The 16700-nt window shown below is 25.9% G+C and overlaps 1 protein-coding gene across 3 annotated transcripts in view; it reads right to left on the bottom strand.

The window, feature by feature from the left end:
- LOC122504252 (tubby-related protein 4) overlaps positions 1-16486 on the bottom strand; it is a 183742-nt gene extending 167256 nt beyond the window's left edge. For 2 of the 3 annotated variants that reach the window (XM_043615268.1, XM_043615284.1), the window contains exons 1-2: positions 16261-16486; positions 14396-14604 (exon numbers count right to left, since the gene is read on the bottom strand). In XM_043615268.1, the coding sequence (XP_043471203.1) occupies positions 14396-14491 (96 nt within the window). In that variant the 5' untranslated portion in view covers positions 14492-14604; positions 16261-16486. The remainder of the gene's footprint in view (positions 1-14395; positions 14605-16260) is intronic. The other variant, XM_043615275.1, reaches the window with a different exon arrangement.
- Positions 16487-16700: the final 214 nt, after the last annotated feature.

The raw sequence follows: 16700 nt of genomic DNA, 5'->3' as shown, positions 1-16700 counted from the left end.
ATATTTACATACCGTAGAAGGATAGAAGAGACTAATGTTTTTACACTCTTTTTCTTTCTTTACATCCTGGCAGACAACACGACATTTTTTAAATAAAATAAATAAATAATTATTAAAACGAAATGTATTGTATAATTATGTATGTATCTCACTAAGACCGGCTAAATGTAAACATTAGATCTTACATCTCACTCGCACAATTTTTACGAGAAACAGAGACACAACACAGCTTATGCGCATGATCAACTTAATTGGAGGTCGACTAGAACGCAGTGAGCCTGGCACTTTTCGTGCATATTTCTCTGAGATTTTTAAAGCGCTTTCTACACAGAGTTCGGTCTCCTTACTCTTCCTTCCTGATTCTAACACTTCATAGAAGGTTTCGTCGACGAGTCGCGGAAAATGGTGCGCACAAAAGTTGCGCGCGTTAAAACCAATAAACACTGTTTTTTTAACATTTTTTTTTAACAATTTATGACAATTGATTGTCAAGATTATTATTATTTTTATTATTCAATGTGTCGATATTAATACATACATTAAAAAATTCTAAATAATTTCCGCGACTGTCAATTAAAAATTAGAACGCTGTAGAGTAAATTCAGGTTTGTAATTTTCCGCGACTGTGGCGGAATCGGTTACATGCACGTGGAGTCTTCATTTTCCTCGACAGTCGCGGAAAGTTTCTTCAAATGTAGTCTATTTCTTCAAAAACTGTGAATATGATTTTTAAAACACTTTCCACTAAATCCGAAAGTCTTCAACAAAGTCGAGGAAAATTTCCGCGACTTATTTTTTCCGTGTAGTGTTCCCTAGAAAAATTTTATGAGGTACAAAGAAATATTGATGCACCTGAATCGCCTAAAACTGACTGTTTACATTTACCCCGAGATTTTGAAATTTTCCTGAAATTCGGGGTAAATGTAAACGGGTGATTCTCCGCGTAACGCACGATTTGGTTTATGAAATTTAAAAAAATTTTTTTTATCGTTATGGTTATTATCAATATATTTTTTTGAAGATAAAGGCTTTAAAAAGAAAAATCCATAGCGGGCCGGAAAAATTATTTATAATTTTTGTTGTAAACAAGTGTAGTAATTAACTAATTCACTGTTTGGACACATTCTGTCAAAAAAAATTTTGCGGTACTGGCCGCCATGGTTGAACCAGTACTGGCATTTGACCGAAATGATAACGCTTTTCAGTACTGGATTGATGTTACTGGCGCAGTACTGGCAGCCAGTACTGATTCAGTACTGGTTTAGTACACGTGTAGAAAAATCTTCTGGCGCTGGCCTGAATTAGCCCAGACCGGTCTATTTGCCAATCTAGTGGAAAATTTATTTAAATTCAATGTTGATATAATAAAAAAAAAATTAATTTATAAACATGTAATAATCCCCAACTTTTAACTTTTAATCAAATTAATGTTTACAACGTAGAATAAACGCAAACCTATAACGAAATAAAAATTTGACACTGCGAGGAATCGAACCCACGACCTACGGACTTCTAGCCTAACACTCTAACCACTACCTTACCGAAGCTACAGGAGAATAAATTTTAATTTTTGACACCTTTTACACTTACAATTAATAAAGAGCGTTTAACTGTGTAATTTAGTTAAATTATTATTTAATTGAACTAAATTCAAAAAAATCAAATTAGTAAATTACCAAATAAATTTCCATAAATTACCTCTAAAATTTTCATAAATTACCATAAATTACCGACATTCAATTTTTTAGGTCTAATTTGTGTTTTACATATTTTAGTAAACTATCGTCAAAATTTTTATAAATTATCTCATAAATTTCCATAAATTACCGCGAAAATTTCCATAAATTACCATAAATTTCCAATGTTAATTTTTTTAGTTCTCGTCTGTGTTTTACATAGTTTTATAAACTATCGTCAAAATGTTTATAGATTACCGCATAAATTTCCATAAATTACCGCAAATTTTCCATAAATGACAGAAATCCAAAATTTTAATGATAATTTTTGCTTTACATATATTTACGAATTATTGCAAAAATTTCTATAAATTTCCATAAATTACAGCAAAAATTTTTAATTGTAACTTATGTGGAACATATTTTTATAAATTATTGCAAAAATTTCTATAAATTACTGCATAAATTTCCATTAATTAGTTCCTAACTTACTATTGTCAGTTTACCGTGTTAGCAATACTGGCACAGTACTGGCGTAGTACTGGTTTGCCAGTGTTGTTTTCACAATACTGGCACAGTACTGGCATAGTACTGGCATACCAGTCTTAAAGGGCAGTACTGGCGTAGTACAGAAATTTTATTGAAGCCAGTACTGAACCAGTATTGGCAAGCCAACTGCTGGCATGCCAGTACTGGTGCAATACTGCGCCTGTTGTGAATACTGGCATTCGACAGAAATTTTTGCTTGGGCAGTTGTGAGACAGTCAATTTTTGTTAACATGCAATAGTTAAAAGCCGATTGGTTTATATAAAAACATTTCTTTTTATATGAGACAACTTTTTCGTGTACGCCGAAGCGGATATATAAACTGTTTTTGTTAAATACCAACACTGTGTGTGATAATCGACTAAAAAGCGTTTTTTCAATAAATGCAAAGTACTTTTTTTCCAAGTTAATTAATTGGAAAAGGTAAATGTAATGCATTTTCTTTTAGTGTTTTCCTTATATTTTGTGATGCAATATTGCATTGTTCCAATCTACGGTTGAAAATAATTTAATTTTCCTTTTTCAAAATAGCGCCAATTTCTAAGTGTGAGACACAGCATATCACCAGTTGTGAGACGGTGTCAACACCCATCTGGGCAGCATAAAAAATACGACTTTGCAGGCATACTATTTAAATGTTGTTTTCATTTTTTTTCTAGTATTTTTGGGCATGTCAAGTGGAAAAAAGTCAATTGATTCAGAAGAAATCAATTTTAATGCTCTTGTTGAAGCTATTAAATTGTGTTTATTTAATAGTCATATTTTGGCGAATAAATATTATTGTATAGTATATATAATAATATATATTATTAATATATTTAATTATTTCTACTAAACATAATGTTTTATGTCAAACTTATTAAATTTTAGCAATTTTTAATGAGTGTCTCACAACTGGAGACATTTTTTTTTTTTGAAAAAAGCGATGTGCTCGGAAAATGTATCGTAAAATTTTTTGAGTTCATCGAAACACTACACTTTCTTTTAATAAAAGTTGCGTATTTCTGTTACCTTTCGAACGGTGTATTTTATTTACAATTTCGTTTACCCGTTTACAATTTACGGGTCAAAAATGAAACCCGTCTCACAACTGGAGGCTCTCCCCTATTATAGCGTAAATCTCATTTAAAAATTATTATTTTGGTAATTTATGGAAATTTTTGCGATAATTTATAAAAATATGTAAAATTTAAATTATTATTAAAAATTTGGATTTTGGTAATTTATGGAAATTTTCGCGGTAATTTATGGCAATTTGTAAGGTAATTTAAAGAAATTTTGTCGGTAATTTTTAAAAATATGCAAAGTAGAAATCGCAATTGAAAATTTTTATTTCGGTAATTTATGGAAATTTTATGCGGTAATTTATAAAAATTTTCGTGGTAATTTATGGAAATTTATTTAAGTAATTTATGGTAAACTTTCCTGAGCTATAGGTTTTTTTATTCCTTATATATGTGACACCATAACACTACATTTGCACTAGGTTCTTCGTAATACGAAGGTCGGTGGAAATTCTGAGGTCGGTGGAAACTCAGGCTGGTGGGAACTTTTTCAACCGACTTTGGATATTTTAATTTTTTGAAAAAAGTATCATTAATTTTCAATCGGTTTAAAGTGGATCTCATTCGTATTGACCAAAACAATATAACTACGCTTTATTTAACCTTTTTTATAAATAATTGTTTAATTTGTGGTAAAATATTTAAGGGTCGGTGGAGGTCGGTGGAGATTATTTTGTGATTCCCTTATCAAATTTCCAACTTAAAATGAGTGAAAAATGAATAAATCAATTAGAACATTGATTCTTTTTCCTGAATTAACTTAAGGAAGTTATTTTTTGTGTTTACAAAAGTAATTTTAAGTTAACATTTGATTTTCATTTAAATAATTTACTGTTTGTTAATAAAATAATTAATAAATTTGCTGTCAAGCATAAACTGAAAAAAGCATATATGAAATGAATTTTTTTAAAAAAATTTTTTTTATTCAACTGTACTAAAGTAGACGATACTAAAATGTCAATAATAATTGTATTTATTATTGCATATTACTAAAATTATTAACTTTTTTTTCTAAACTTCCTGTGGGGACAGGTAAAATTTTGACGCTTTTAGCCTTAAAACCGCTTATTTATGAAAAATTATAATATTAGATATAAAAGTAATTATTGGTTTTTGTTTCTAAACATATAGATAACCTTTTTACGTTGGAATTGTAAAAATATATAAAAATTATTTATTATTTTTCCATTACAACATGAAAAAAACCAAGTTCTGCGCTACGCGGAGAATCACCCAAACACCATTGTAGTTAAGCGAGGTTTAAGAAACAAGTTATTTCAAGTATACTACTGTTTTAAGGGATGGAAAAACTGAAAAAAAATTCTTCGTAGATGTATAGTAAATCAACCAGTCGACTGATAATGTATCATATAAAATAGACAATTAACCATTACAAAATTAGTAATGTAAAAACTTGAATAACTTGAACAAATTTTAATAGATTTTCATTCAACTTGGTAAAAAGAAGTTTTTAAGGTTGCTGAATAAGAATCTAAAATCGAATTTTTAAATTTCAAAATGGGGGATCCAATATGGCGGATGAACCTAAAAATAATATTTTTAAAAATTGATCAAATTTGCTTGAATCTGGCTACTCGGGGGTTTTTGAGGTCGCTGAATACGAATTTCAAGTCAAATTTTAAATTTTCAAAATGGCGGATGAACCTAAAAATATTTTTAAAAATTGATCAAATTTTCAAAAAAAAATTTTTTTTTTTATCAAATTTTTCTTTTCAAAGGGGACCTAATTTTCTTTTCTATGTAATTTTACATTGCCAAATTAATGAAATTGTGAAATAGAAGCAAATTTATTCAATTATTTTCTTTTAAAATGTAGTTCAAGTTCTGTTTACATTTACCCCGAGTTTTCGAATTCTCGGGGTAAATGTAAACACTTAATTATTTATTAACTAAATTGACGAAAATCAAAATCAAAGTCAATTTTTGTTAGGGCATTAATAAGGAAGAATTACATATTTTTGTTTGATTTTTAAATTTATTTTTATGCAAATGCGAGACAAAATACTGAAACAGTAAAATTTTGATTTTCAATCTTTTTTGCATTAAAAAATAACTTACACTATGGCATTGCCAATTGTCAAAATAAAATATTGGCAATACTCAGAAAATCTTGTAGGTGAGCTGAGGTAAAAATATTGACGTCGTACTTATTTTTTAATTTGTAAATTTAGCTGAAACATCTACTGTTTACATTTACCCCTTGTTTACATTTACCCCAAATGACCCTAATAATTTTGTTTAAAAAATTGTGATTCATAAACAAAAATAGTGCAAAATAAATAAATTTTCTTTTTCTTAATCACAGTTGTTTAACAATTTTCTAATTTTGTTTAGAAATATAGAACAAAAATCTGCATAATTTCAATTTGACAAAACATAATATTTAACAAAATTTTAGTCTTTTAATAAAAAGAAGTGAAAAAAATTCTGATGATTTCTATTTGTCATTACAATATTGAATTAATTATATAATAAAAATAATTATATAACATAATAATAATATAATAGGTATGTATACGTAATCTATCTAAAGTTAACAAAAAACAAAAGTATAAACAAAAGACAACTTCAGTGTGTGAGGGACAGAAAAAGTGAATGAATGAAAGAATGAAAGAACATTTAAATTATTATAGTTAATATAGTTAATTCTTATAGTAAGAATATTTCCCACTTAATTTAAGTGGGGAATATCCTTGGCATCTATTTTAGTATATGCGGCATTCCAGGCCAAATCGGAAATTATTTTGCTTTTGCATCTCAAATTTTTTTTAAACATTTTTTTTCTTTTAGTACTCTTTGAAATGAGCTACCTTGATTTTTTTTCAAATTTTTTCATAAAGCGGTTCAGGAGATACAGATTTTTGAATCATGACATTTTTTACGTAAATTTTTTTTAAATGCTTATAACTCGGTTTTGTTTTCACGCGTAGTTTTTAATAAATATATTTTTAAAAAATTTTTAATTAATTTACGATAAGAATTTAAAATTTTTTAAATAAAATTTCATTTTCAACAATGTATGTATCGATCAATTTTTTTCAAAATTTTTTGTAAGAAACTAAAAGAAAAAAAATGTTTAAAAAAAATTTGAGATGCAAAAGCAAAATAATTTCCGATTTGGCCTGGAATGCCCCATATATTCTAAAATTAAGAATATTTTTTTTCAGTGAATTGATATTATTACTTTGTCTGACTAAATTTGACTTTTACTAGTAAAATGAAAATTCTATTTTGAATTATTCAAAATTTAAAAATTGTAAATATTTCGTCTCACTATAATAATGTCTCTCGCTACTTTCAGTGTTTTTAGTGGAGAAAGGACAAAAAAGAACTTATCTTCAACATTTTTTCCTATACTAAAAATAGTACCTGGTCTTTTTTTCCAAAAATTTAGTAGTTTACTAAAAACATTAATGAAAACATGAATTTTTATTACAATTTATAATGAAATATTCTTTTTAAAATTAATATTTTAATACCTATTATATAAATTAAATATTAATTACATTTTATTATATTACATTATATCATAATATTTATAATTATTATAGGTTATTATATTTTTTATTTGTATAAAAAATGTGTTTGGTCCTCTAATTAATTTTGAATTAATATGTCTGGGGCCCGAATGTTATTTTGAAATAGTACGCCCAAAGGAATTTGTGTCAGTCAGTGTGCGGATTTCGAATGGGAATATGCAGTAGACTCTTGATAATTAGTGAGATGTTATTAGTTATTTGGACTCTAATGGACATGAAAATAACTATTTTTAACTCGACCGTGTTTATATGTACATATATACACTTGATAATTAATTCTTATCATTCCTTTTTTATCAAAAGAATATATTTTTAGAAGTTGCAGGAATCGAGTTAATATCATGCAATTTTATACACCAATTATTCAAATGAATATCTTTTTTTACAATCCATTGTTTTTTCGCTCAAAATAAAAATATGTATCTCAAAAGACAATTCCTTTTTTGTTTTTTAAAGTCAAATTAATATTCAGAAGGCATTTTTTTTCTTAAATTCAAAATTTTGTTACAAATTAATAAAAAAAATGGATTTTTATTAGAAATACTTTTATATTTTTTCTTGAGAATAATTAAATTAAAAATTTTTTTATCAAAAGTTTCCTGAATCCCAAGTACTTTCAGTAAATTTTTAATGTGTACCCCAAAAAATTTTTTTGGATTCGAAAACAAAATTTTAATTATTATATGCAAAAAAATGTTCTCTTCATTCAAATGTTTTTTGAACTGAAATTATTTTTTTCTATATTTCAGAATAAAAATTCCACAATCATTAAAATCCGCTTTTTGTTTTAAAAAAAATTATTTCTTAAATCTTTAAAAGTTTTTTTCACGTATCCTTGCATTCAATAAAAATTTCTGGAATACAAAGGAAACTTTTTTTAGATTTAAGAAAACTTTTTTTTTAAACAAGAAGAATATTTATTGAAGTTAATTTTCTTTTATTAAATAAAAAAAAGAAAGTTTCTCAAATTTCGTACGAATAAGAAAAACTTTGAGGCGATAAAAAAGTTTTTTAACTACAAAGAAAATAACTTTTTTTTAATCAACAAAATTACTTTGACCCTAAAAGAACCGCAAATATCTTGAAAATGAAAATTTTCTCAGCTTTCAAGAAAATTACTGCTTCATTCGCATCAAATTTAAAGTAATCTTCTCGCAAAATAATTTCTAATAATTTATTTATATAATTGAATGAAAATAATTTGTATTCGAGTTTTTGTTTTTCAAACAAATAAAATTGAGTGAAAAATAATTTTGTTTTATCCTTTTATTTGACTCAAATAATAATTACTTGTTCAAAATTTTTCTTTTATATAGGTATATTTATTTAAAAAAAATTTTTTAGCATTTCATTTTTCTCCAAAATAAATAGAATTTTTTTACCTGTTTTACAATATAAGTTGTGCACACAGAGAAAAAATACTCTCAGTATAAGAAATAAATATGTACACATAAATTTTATTTAAATCCGATATAATTATTTGCGACAAATAAAATTTTCTTTTCTTTATTTTTTTACTTATAACTCAAATTATTTTTAATTCTATAAAAACATTTCGCTAAATGTGTACTCTCCTTTAAAATAATATTGTAAATAAAATTTAAACTAAAAATTTTCAACTGAAATTAAATTTTACTAAAATTTTTAGTTATAATTTGAACTTAAAAAATTATTTTCTTTGACATTTTTTGAACATTTTTTTTAGAAAGCAAAAGAAACGAACAGTATTTTGAATAGAAACACAAATTTAAAATAATCAATAAAATATAATATTAATAATCGTTGTATTCCGGTAATCTGTTCGCATTTTGAAGTTAGTGGTTGTTTGCTTTTTTGTTTCCTAACTATTTAATAATTTTTCCTTCAAATGTTTTGAATTTTAAAATTAATGTATTGAAAATCATTGAATTCTTGCGATCAATTTTATTAAAAACTTTTAAAATTAATTTTTTTTCGAAGAATTTAATCAAAATTTCTGAAAATAATTAAATTCTCGTAACGAATTTTATTATTTATGAATTAATTAAATTCTTGCGAAAAATTTTATTCAAATTTTTGAAAATAGTTCGATTGCTTTGAAGAATTTCTTAGAATTTTTTTTAAATCATGTGGATTTTTTAAATAATTTTTATTAAAAATTTTGAAAGTAGTGTTACGTCAAAAACAAGAAACCTTTTTAAATATACCTAACGTTCCTCATTTTAAATTAGTTTCATAAATGAATCTAATTTGGGATGAGGATAAGTCAATGAGCCTACTAAATCCCAGTAAAAAAAAACTAATTCAAATGAATTGAAACGAATTAACATTTTTGGTAGGCTCCAATTCGTATTTGTCACAAAGCGGGATTCACTCAAGCTCTTTGTATATTCAATTGAATTTAATTCAATATGTACCAATTTGTCCAAACGAATTCGCATTCGAAAGAAATGGCCAAGGAATGCATTGAATTCGTGCTAACGAATTGAAAAAAATTAAAGGCTCAAAACTTGTCCAGTGAATTGGTACGGATAGAAGGTTCGGAAGTTCAATACAGTTTCACGAATTCAGGAAAATTGCATCATGGCTCCAATTCGTATTTGTCACAAAGCGGGATTCACGAAAGCTCTTTGTGAATTCTTTTTAATTCATTTCAATTAGTTTTCGTTTACTGGGATGTACTGAGAGAATAATTTATTTAAAAACCAACAAGAAAGAAAAGAATTGACAAAATACAATGAGTATAATTGAGTTTAGAAAATCTTACTTTTAAAGAATAACGATTACTGGTGTTGTATGAACTGGTGGTTGTATCTGGTTGTCCGATCTCCAATGGTGTTGAGGGCTAGACGCAATGGGGCCTGTGACAGTTGTCCTTAATGGTTGAGTGTTGATCCTCTTGTTTACACTAATGAGATAGTGTATTGTATTTTGAAAATATCTGCTTTCTTCCAGACAGTTGTCGCCTCTTGAACAAATTTCGATGCTTCGAAATTTGTTATATATGTACTTCGATATAAGATTTGTTGAAACTTGGAACTGCGTTTCAATATTAGACTTTCGTTGATACTTGGGTTTATTTCCAATTTAATATTTTTTTGGAAATTATTAAGTTGTACTTTAAAATACTGATTCGAACTTTCTTTCAAAAATAAAACTTGAAGATGTAATTCACTCGCTGATGATATACTCTTTACACTAGAGCAATACTAGATCGATGTGTTCAGGTTGATTCCCAAAAAATTACTCTCTCTACTGAAGATGTTATGAGGTTGGCTTTCAAATTATTACTCTCTGTCTGAATGAAACTGCTTGCCCTTTTTATATTGAATTTTCATAACTGTAATGATCCCGAAAAATTGTACACGTGCTAAAATTTGTTTCTCCTTGTGCTAGTTAATAGCGAAAGAACCTCTCTATGCATTGTCGATATTTCCTCCGGGAGATTGTACGTATCGCCCTTTCGTTAAGTTTCTCGGCGTTTGTTGTTCACCTAAGCTTCTCGGGGTTTGCTGCTTTTACTTTCTTTCGTCCGGCCTACGTTTTTAGAAAGCTGTCGAATTGTCGCTTCATCGTTATTCTTTTTACATGAGTAATAATATTACTTTCCTTTCTTGGATTGTTACAGTTTCAAAATACATAGTGTACATTTGTACAGTAATCAATATGCAAATAAAATATGACATTAGAATACAATATTAAAATAGAAAAATGTATTAAATATAATACTAAAATAGAAATGTGTATAAATGATAATTACAATATCTTAATAGAGAAATATACTGAATATAAGGCAATAATAAATTAATACTTAGATTATAAGAGTTAGAAAATATATATATAAGGTAAATACAATATGTTACAAGAACACACATACATTATAATTTATAGAGTAATAGGTTACGGACGTAACAGTAGTAGTAACAATTTATGAAGAATATATTTCAAGTTTTTAAAATAATAGGTAATATTTGTTAATTTTATTACAATTTTTGGGAAATAATTAAATTCTTCTTAGAATTTGATCACAACTTTTTAATATATAATCGAATTCATTGAAATTTAATTATTGAATTTTGTTAAAATTTTTTTGAAACAATTCAATTCTTCTCAGAATTTTATTACAATATTTAAAAATAACTGAATTCTTTCGAAGAATTTTATAAAAATTGTAATGAAAATAATTGAATTCCTGCGAAGAAATGTATTATTCATGAAAATAATTCAATTCTTACAAATATTTAATAAAACTTTTCATTGAAAAAATTGTATTAGGTACTATTTTCAAAAATAATTAAATCCTTTTGACAAATTTTATTAAAATTGTATTGGAAATAATTTAATTCGTGGGTAGAATTTTACTATTTATTTACATTTATAAAAATAATTTAATTGTTTTGAAGAATTTTATTAAAATTCTTCGAAAATTGCATTCTTTTGAAGAAATTTAAAAAATTGAATCCTTTGGTAAATTTTTGTATAAAAAATAATATTGAAAATAATTTAATTCCTGCGAAGAATTTTATTATTTATAAAAATAATTTAATTCCTTCGAAGAATTTTAATATTCATCAAAATAATTGAATTCTTAAGAATTTTATTAAAATATTTGAAAATAATAAATTAAAATAATTAATTACCTATGTAGGGTCAATTGGGGTAAATGTAAACGGAATATCTATTCTTCACAAAAAACATTAGTTTTTTTTTTGTTAAAAGGTAAAACGGACGGATTTTTTTTTGGATAAACTTGTTACTAGAGTTCCTTAGAAAAATTTCATGAGGTTCAAAAAAATATTGATGCACCTGAATCGCCTAAAACTGACTGTTTACATTTACCCCGAGATTTTAAAATTTTCCTAAAATTCGGAGTAAATGTAAACACCACTGCGTAGTTAAGCGAGGTTTAAGAAACAAGTTATTTCAAGTATACTACTGTTTTAAGGGATGGAAAAACTGATAAAAATTCTTCGTAGATGTATAGTAAATCAACCAGTCGACGGATAATGTATCATATAAAATAAACAATCAACCATTACAAAATTAGTAATGTAAAAACTTGAATAACTTGAACAAATTTTAATAGATTTTCATTCAACTTGGTAAAAAGAAGTTTTTAAGGTTGCTGAATAAGAATCTAAAATCGAATTTTTAAATTTCAAAATGGTGGATCCAATATGGCGGATGAACCTAAAAATAATATTTTTAAAAATTGATCAAATTTGCTTGAATCTGGCTACTCGGGGGTTTTTGAGGTCGCTGAATACGAATTTCAAGTCAAATTTTAAATTTTCAAAATGGCGGATGAACCTAAAAATATTTTTAAAAAATTGGACAAGTGCGAGTTGTACTCGCACTGCAATGGCGGGTTCCGTACACAAATATTAAAACAATACTTGCAACATTTATCGGTAATTGGTAGAATTAAAATAAACAATTAAAAAAATATATTAAAATCATTTGATAAAAAAGAATAACTAAAAAAATTAAAGTATTGTATATATCTAATATTGTAAACAATAAAAAGCAGAGGAACTATAATTTTGAAAATTTTGTTCCTCTGCTTATTATTGTTTACAATATTAGATATATACAATACTTTAATTTTTTTAGTTATTCTTTTTTATCAAATGATTTTAATATATTTTTTTAATTGTTTATTTTAATTCTACTAATTACCGATAAATGTTGCAAGTATTGTTTTAATATTTGTGTACGGAACCCGCCATTGCAGTGCGTGTACAACTCGCACTTGTCCAATTTTTTTTTATTTTTAGTTAAGAAATTAAAGTCAGAAAACAATCTCTCATTTATTCTCTTAAAATTTCACTCTTCCTTAAAATATTTAATGCCACGTGTTTAAAATAAAAAAAATTAAAAAAAATTTTTTTTTTTGAAAAAAAAATTTAAAAAAAAAATTTTTTTTTTAAAAGTTTCTTAAATAAATTTTTTGTCGTCAGACTGTAATAATACACCAGGATACCAATTTCCAGCTCATCAGGTCAAATAATGTAAAAGTTAGTGAAAACAAATTTTTTTTTTTAACTTTTTAGTTTTTCCTTGACAACGCTATGGCCATCATTACATATCAAGTTCTCTATATTTTTCCTGTAATATTCGAGTAAAAATACACCAGCATGCAAAATTTCAGCTCTCCATGTCGAATAGTTTAGAAGTTAAGGGGGGGGGGGGAATGGTCACTTTTTATGCATTTTTGGCCAAAAATCTTGTTATTTCCTTGACAACGCTATGCCCATCACGTCCAATCACATTCGCTATATTTTTCCTGTAATCTACGAGTGAAAATACATATCTGGACCAAATTTGAGCTCTTTAGGTCAAATAGTTTAGCCGCTAGGGGGGGGGGGACACGATTTGGCTACGGACAACAGAGTCTCACCAATAGGGTTCCGCCGATACACCGTAGGTGTACGGAACCCTAAAAATTGATCAAAGTTAAAAAAAAAATTTTTTTTTTTTAAAGAGGACCTAATTTTCTTTTCTATGTAATTTTACATTGCCAAATTAATGAAATTGTGAAATGGAAGCAAATTTATTCAATTATTTTCTTTTAAAATGTAGTTCAAGTTCTGTTTACATTTACCCCGAGTTTTCGAATTCTCGGGGTAAATGTAAACACTTAATTATTTATTAACTAAATTGACGAAAATCAAAGTCAATTTTTGTTAGGGCATTAATAAGGAAGAATTACATATTTTTGTTTGATTTTTAAATTTATTTTTATGCAAATGCGAGACAAAATACTGAAACAGTAAAATTTTGATTTTCAATCTTTTTTGCATTAAAAAATAACTTACACTATGGCATTGCCAATTGTCAAAATAAAATATTGGCAATGTCAGAACATCTTGTAGGTGAGCTGAGGTAAAAATATTGACGTCGTTTTTTTTTAATTTGTAAATTTAGCTGAAACATGTACTGTTTACATTTACCCCTTGTTTACATTTACCCCAAATGACCCTACTTAATAAGTGGATTTTTTAATTTTGAATCTGAAATTATTAAAAATTAATGTTGATATTTGAAAATAAAAAATTTTGTAATTTGCATAATAATAATAATAAATTGAACACCGCGTTTCGCGAATAACATTTTATATGGTAGTTAAAAATAAATTAAAATTCCAAAAATAGTATTATTTATTACGGCTCGTTTGTATCATAACTTTCTTTAGTTTATAAGGTTATTTTCTTAAGGACATTGTTTGTCCGTTCAAACTTAAATAAATAAAATTTAAAAAAAAATTTAATTAAACGAAATAATTATGTTTCTACAGTTCTGAACCTTCAAATGAACATAATTTATTTATTTCTTGCTCGAATTAAAATTTTATTAAATGCGTTTGTTTCGCACACATAAAAAAATGTGGAGATGGAAATATTTTGTTTTTTTCAAATTTTTCGAAAAATATTTGTACGTTCAAAACTTTTGGATCATAAATATATAGTAAAGTAAAAAAGAAATTTAAAAATGCTTAACAAAAAAAATGAAAAATTTCCTCAATATATATTGAAAATACGTGAAAAGTATGAAGAAGAAAATTTTTACCTCCGGCAATTCATCCGGTACTTTTCCCATCCAGCTGAGGGAAAGAATATTGCAGTCGCACTTCGCATTATTGTTCTTTTCGAAATGCAAATGCATTTTGTTCTACTCACTCCCTGCTTGCCCATTAAACAAATCGTATCAGAAGCCCTCCTTATAATTTTATCACCAAATTGTCGTGTCTTATTCTCAATTTTCTCATTATGTCGACTCTAATGTATATATAAATCTCAGTTTAAAAAATTATGACAAGAAAAAAAGCTAGCGACACCCCCAAACTCGAGACATTATGCGATAGAAAAAATGTCTTCTTCAAATTCTTTAAAATTTACAACAAATATTTTTTATTATTTATTTACAATTACTATAAAGAACACTGTTTATTAAGGTCCTTATATAATTTCTCCCTTTTTTACTCTTAGTTTAGAAATCAGGGTGTCTACTATTTTCGTTTAACAAAATTCCCGGTTATTTCCCGGTTTTTCCCGGCTATATCCTAATTTTTTCCCGGTTTTTTTTTCTTATCAAATGTAAATTTAAATTTGATTTTAAACATAAATAAATCATTAAATTTTCTGAAAATAATGTTTTTTTCAATAATTTTAATTAAAAACTTGGAAAATACTTGAATTAAACAAAGAATTTTTTCAAGTTTTTAAAAATAATCTTGTCTCTTTATAATTATAATTGAAAATTGGATTTTTCAATTTTATTAAAATTACATTGATAATAATTGAACTTCTGCAAAGAATTTTACTATTTATAAAAATAATTGAATCCTTCCAAAAAATGCTATTATTTATGAAAATAATTTAATTTTTGTGAAGAATTTTATTAAAATTTTTGAAAATAATAAGCAGCAATAATTAATTATTTACTTAATATGTAATAAACATTTAATTTGCTCAAGAAATAAATAAATATCATTTATTTGAACATTCAGAAATTTAAAATGATAAAAATTTAAGAGAAGTTCAATAATTATAATTATTAAATAATAATAGAATAGTATAATTTTTAGAAGCAAAAAATTGATTTAAAACTGTAAGAGGGACTTAAAATTTTAAAAATAAAATTATAATTATGGTCACTAACTTCCCTTGATTATTTTCGAAAAATTTAAATAAAATTCTTTAAAAAAATTCAATTATTTTTCAAAAAAAGTAAAAAAATTTCAATGATTTGTTTAGAAAAATTCAATTATCTTGAAACAATAGAATTGAAAAATTACAACAATTTTATTTTTTAGATTTAAAAAAAATTTTGCGAAAGTTCAATTTCATTAAACAATTTTAAGTATGTATATTTTTTAAATTAACTAATAAAAATTTTAATTATTAATCTTCGCAGTAAGAAACATGAATACATTAGAATTTTACTCTTTATAATATTCAATTATTAATAAATTATTAAATTAAAATACTTTGAAAATTCTATTTGTTAAAAAGTTTCTAATGAATTTCTTTAACAAATTTAATTACATATTTTCAGTCGAATTTCGCAATATTTCTATTAACTCCATAATTTTTTAAAAATTTATTTACATAATATATTTGAATTCGTAACTGATTTTTTATCATCAAATTAATTATTTTTAAGTAACTTAAATTTAGAGAACAGTATAAATATCTATAAAAATTGAAATAAAAATTGATTTTTTAAAAACAAATTAAAATAATAAAACTTTTTTAATTTTTGTGAAAAAATTCCCGGTTCGGTATAAAATTCCCGGCTAATTCCCGGTTTTTCCCGGTCAAATAAAATTCCCGGTTATTTCCCGGTTTTCCCGGAATTCCCGGTTAGTAGACACCCTGGAAATACTTATTTTTATCAGGCAGTTGAATGAATTATTTCTTATTATTTCTTACACGTGAATGTAATTCATTATGTTATTTTGAAAAATGTAAATTCTAATGTTGGCATATAAAAAGAAACATATTATTTGTTTCTTGCGCGAGAGTCGCCATTTTGCCGCCGCTTTGACTAGCACTTCATCACATATATAAAGTTTCAGCAAAAAAATTTAAAAAAAAGAAAAATTTGTCTGTCCTATTCTTTTTGGAAAATGAAATTATATCGTTGAGCTTTCTGCGCGACCGAATGTCAGACTGAAAAGCTCGGAGCGTGTCATGAAGCTCACGGAATACAATTTTCCATTGCTCTGCGCCGATTTTATTGATTGTTCCGCAGGATTGCAACGAAATGCCGTCTGACGGAAATCTTCTTTACTACTGATTCGACCCCCTACCCAACATATACACCCATTCTCTGTATTCTAAAGGGTATGTCGTTTGTAATGACGTCATCG

This window comes from Leptopilina heterotoma, unplaced genomic scaffold (assembly GCF_015476425.1).
Source record: "Leptopilina heterotoma isolate Lh14 unplaced genomic scaffold, ASM1547642v1 Lhet_11, whole genome shotgun sequence".
In the NCBI taxonomy this organism is placed as follows: domain Eukaryota; kingdom Metazoa; phylum Arthropoda; class Insecta; order Hymenoptera; family Figitidae; genus Leptopilina; species Leptopilina heterotoma.
Note: the sequence above shows the minus strand (reverse complement) of the source record. Positions and strands in the feature narration are given on the sequence as shown.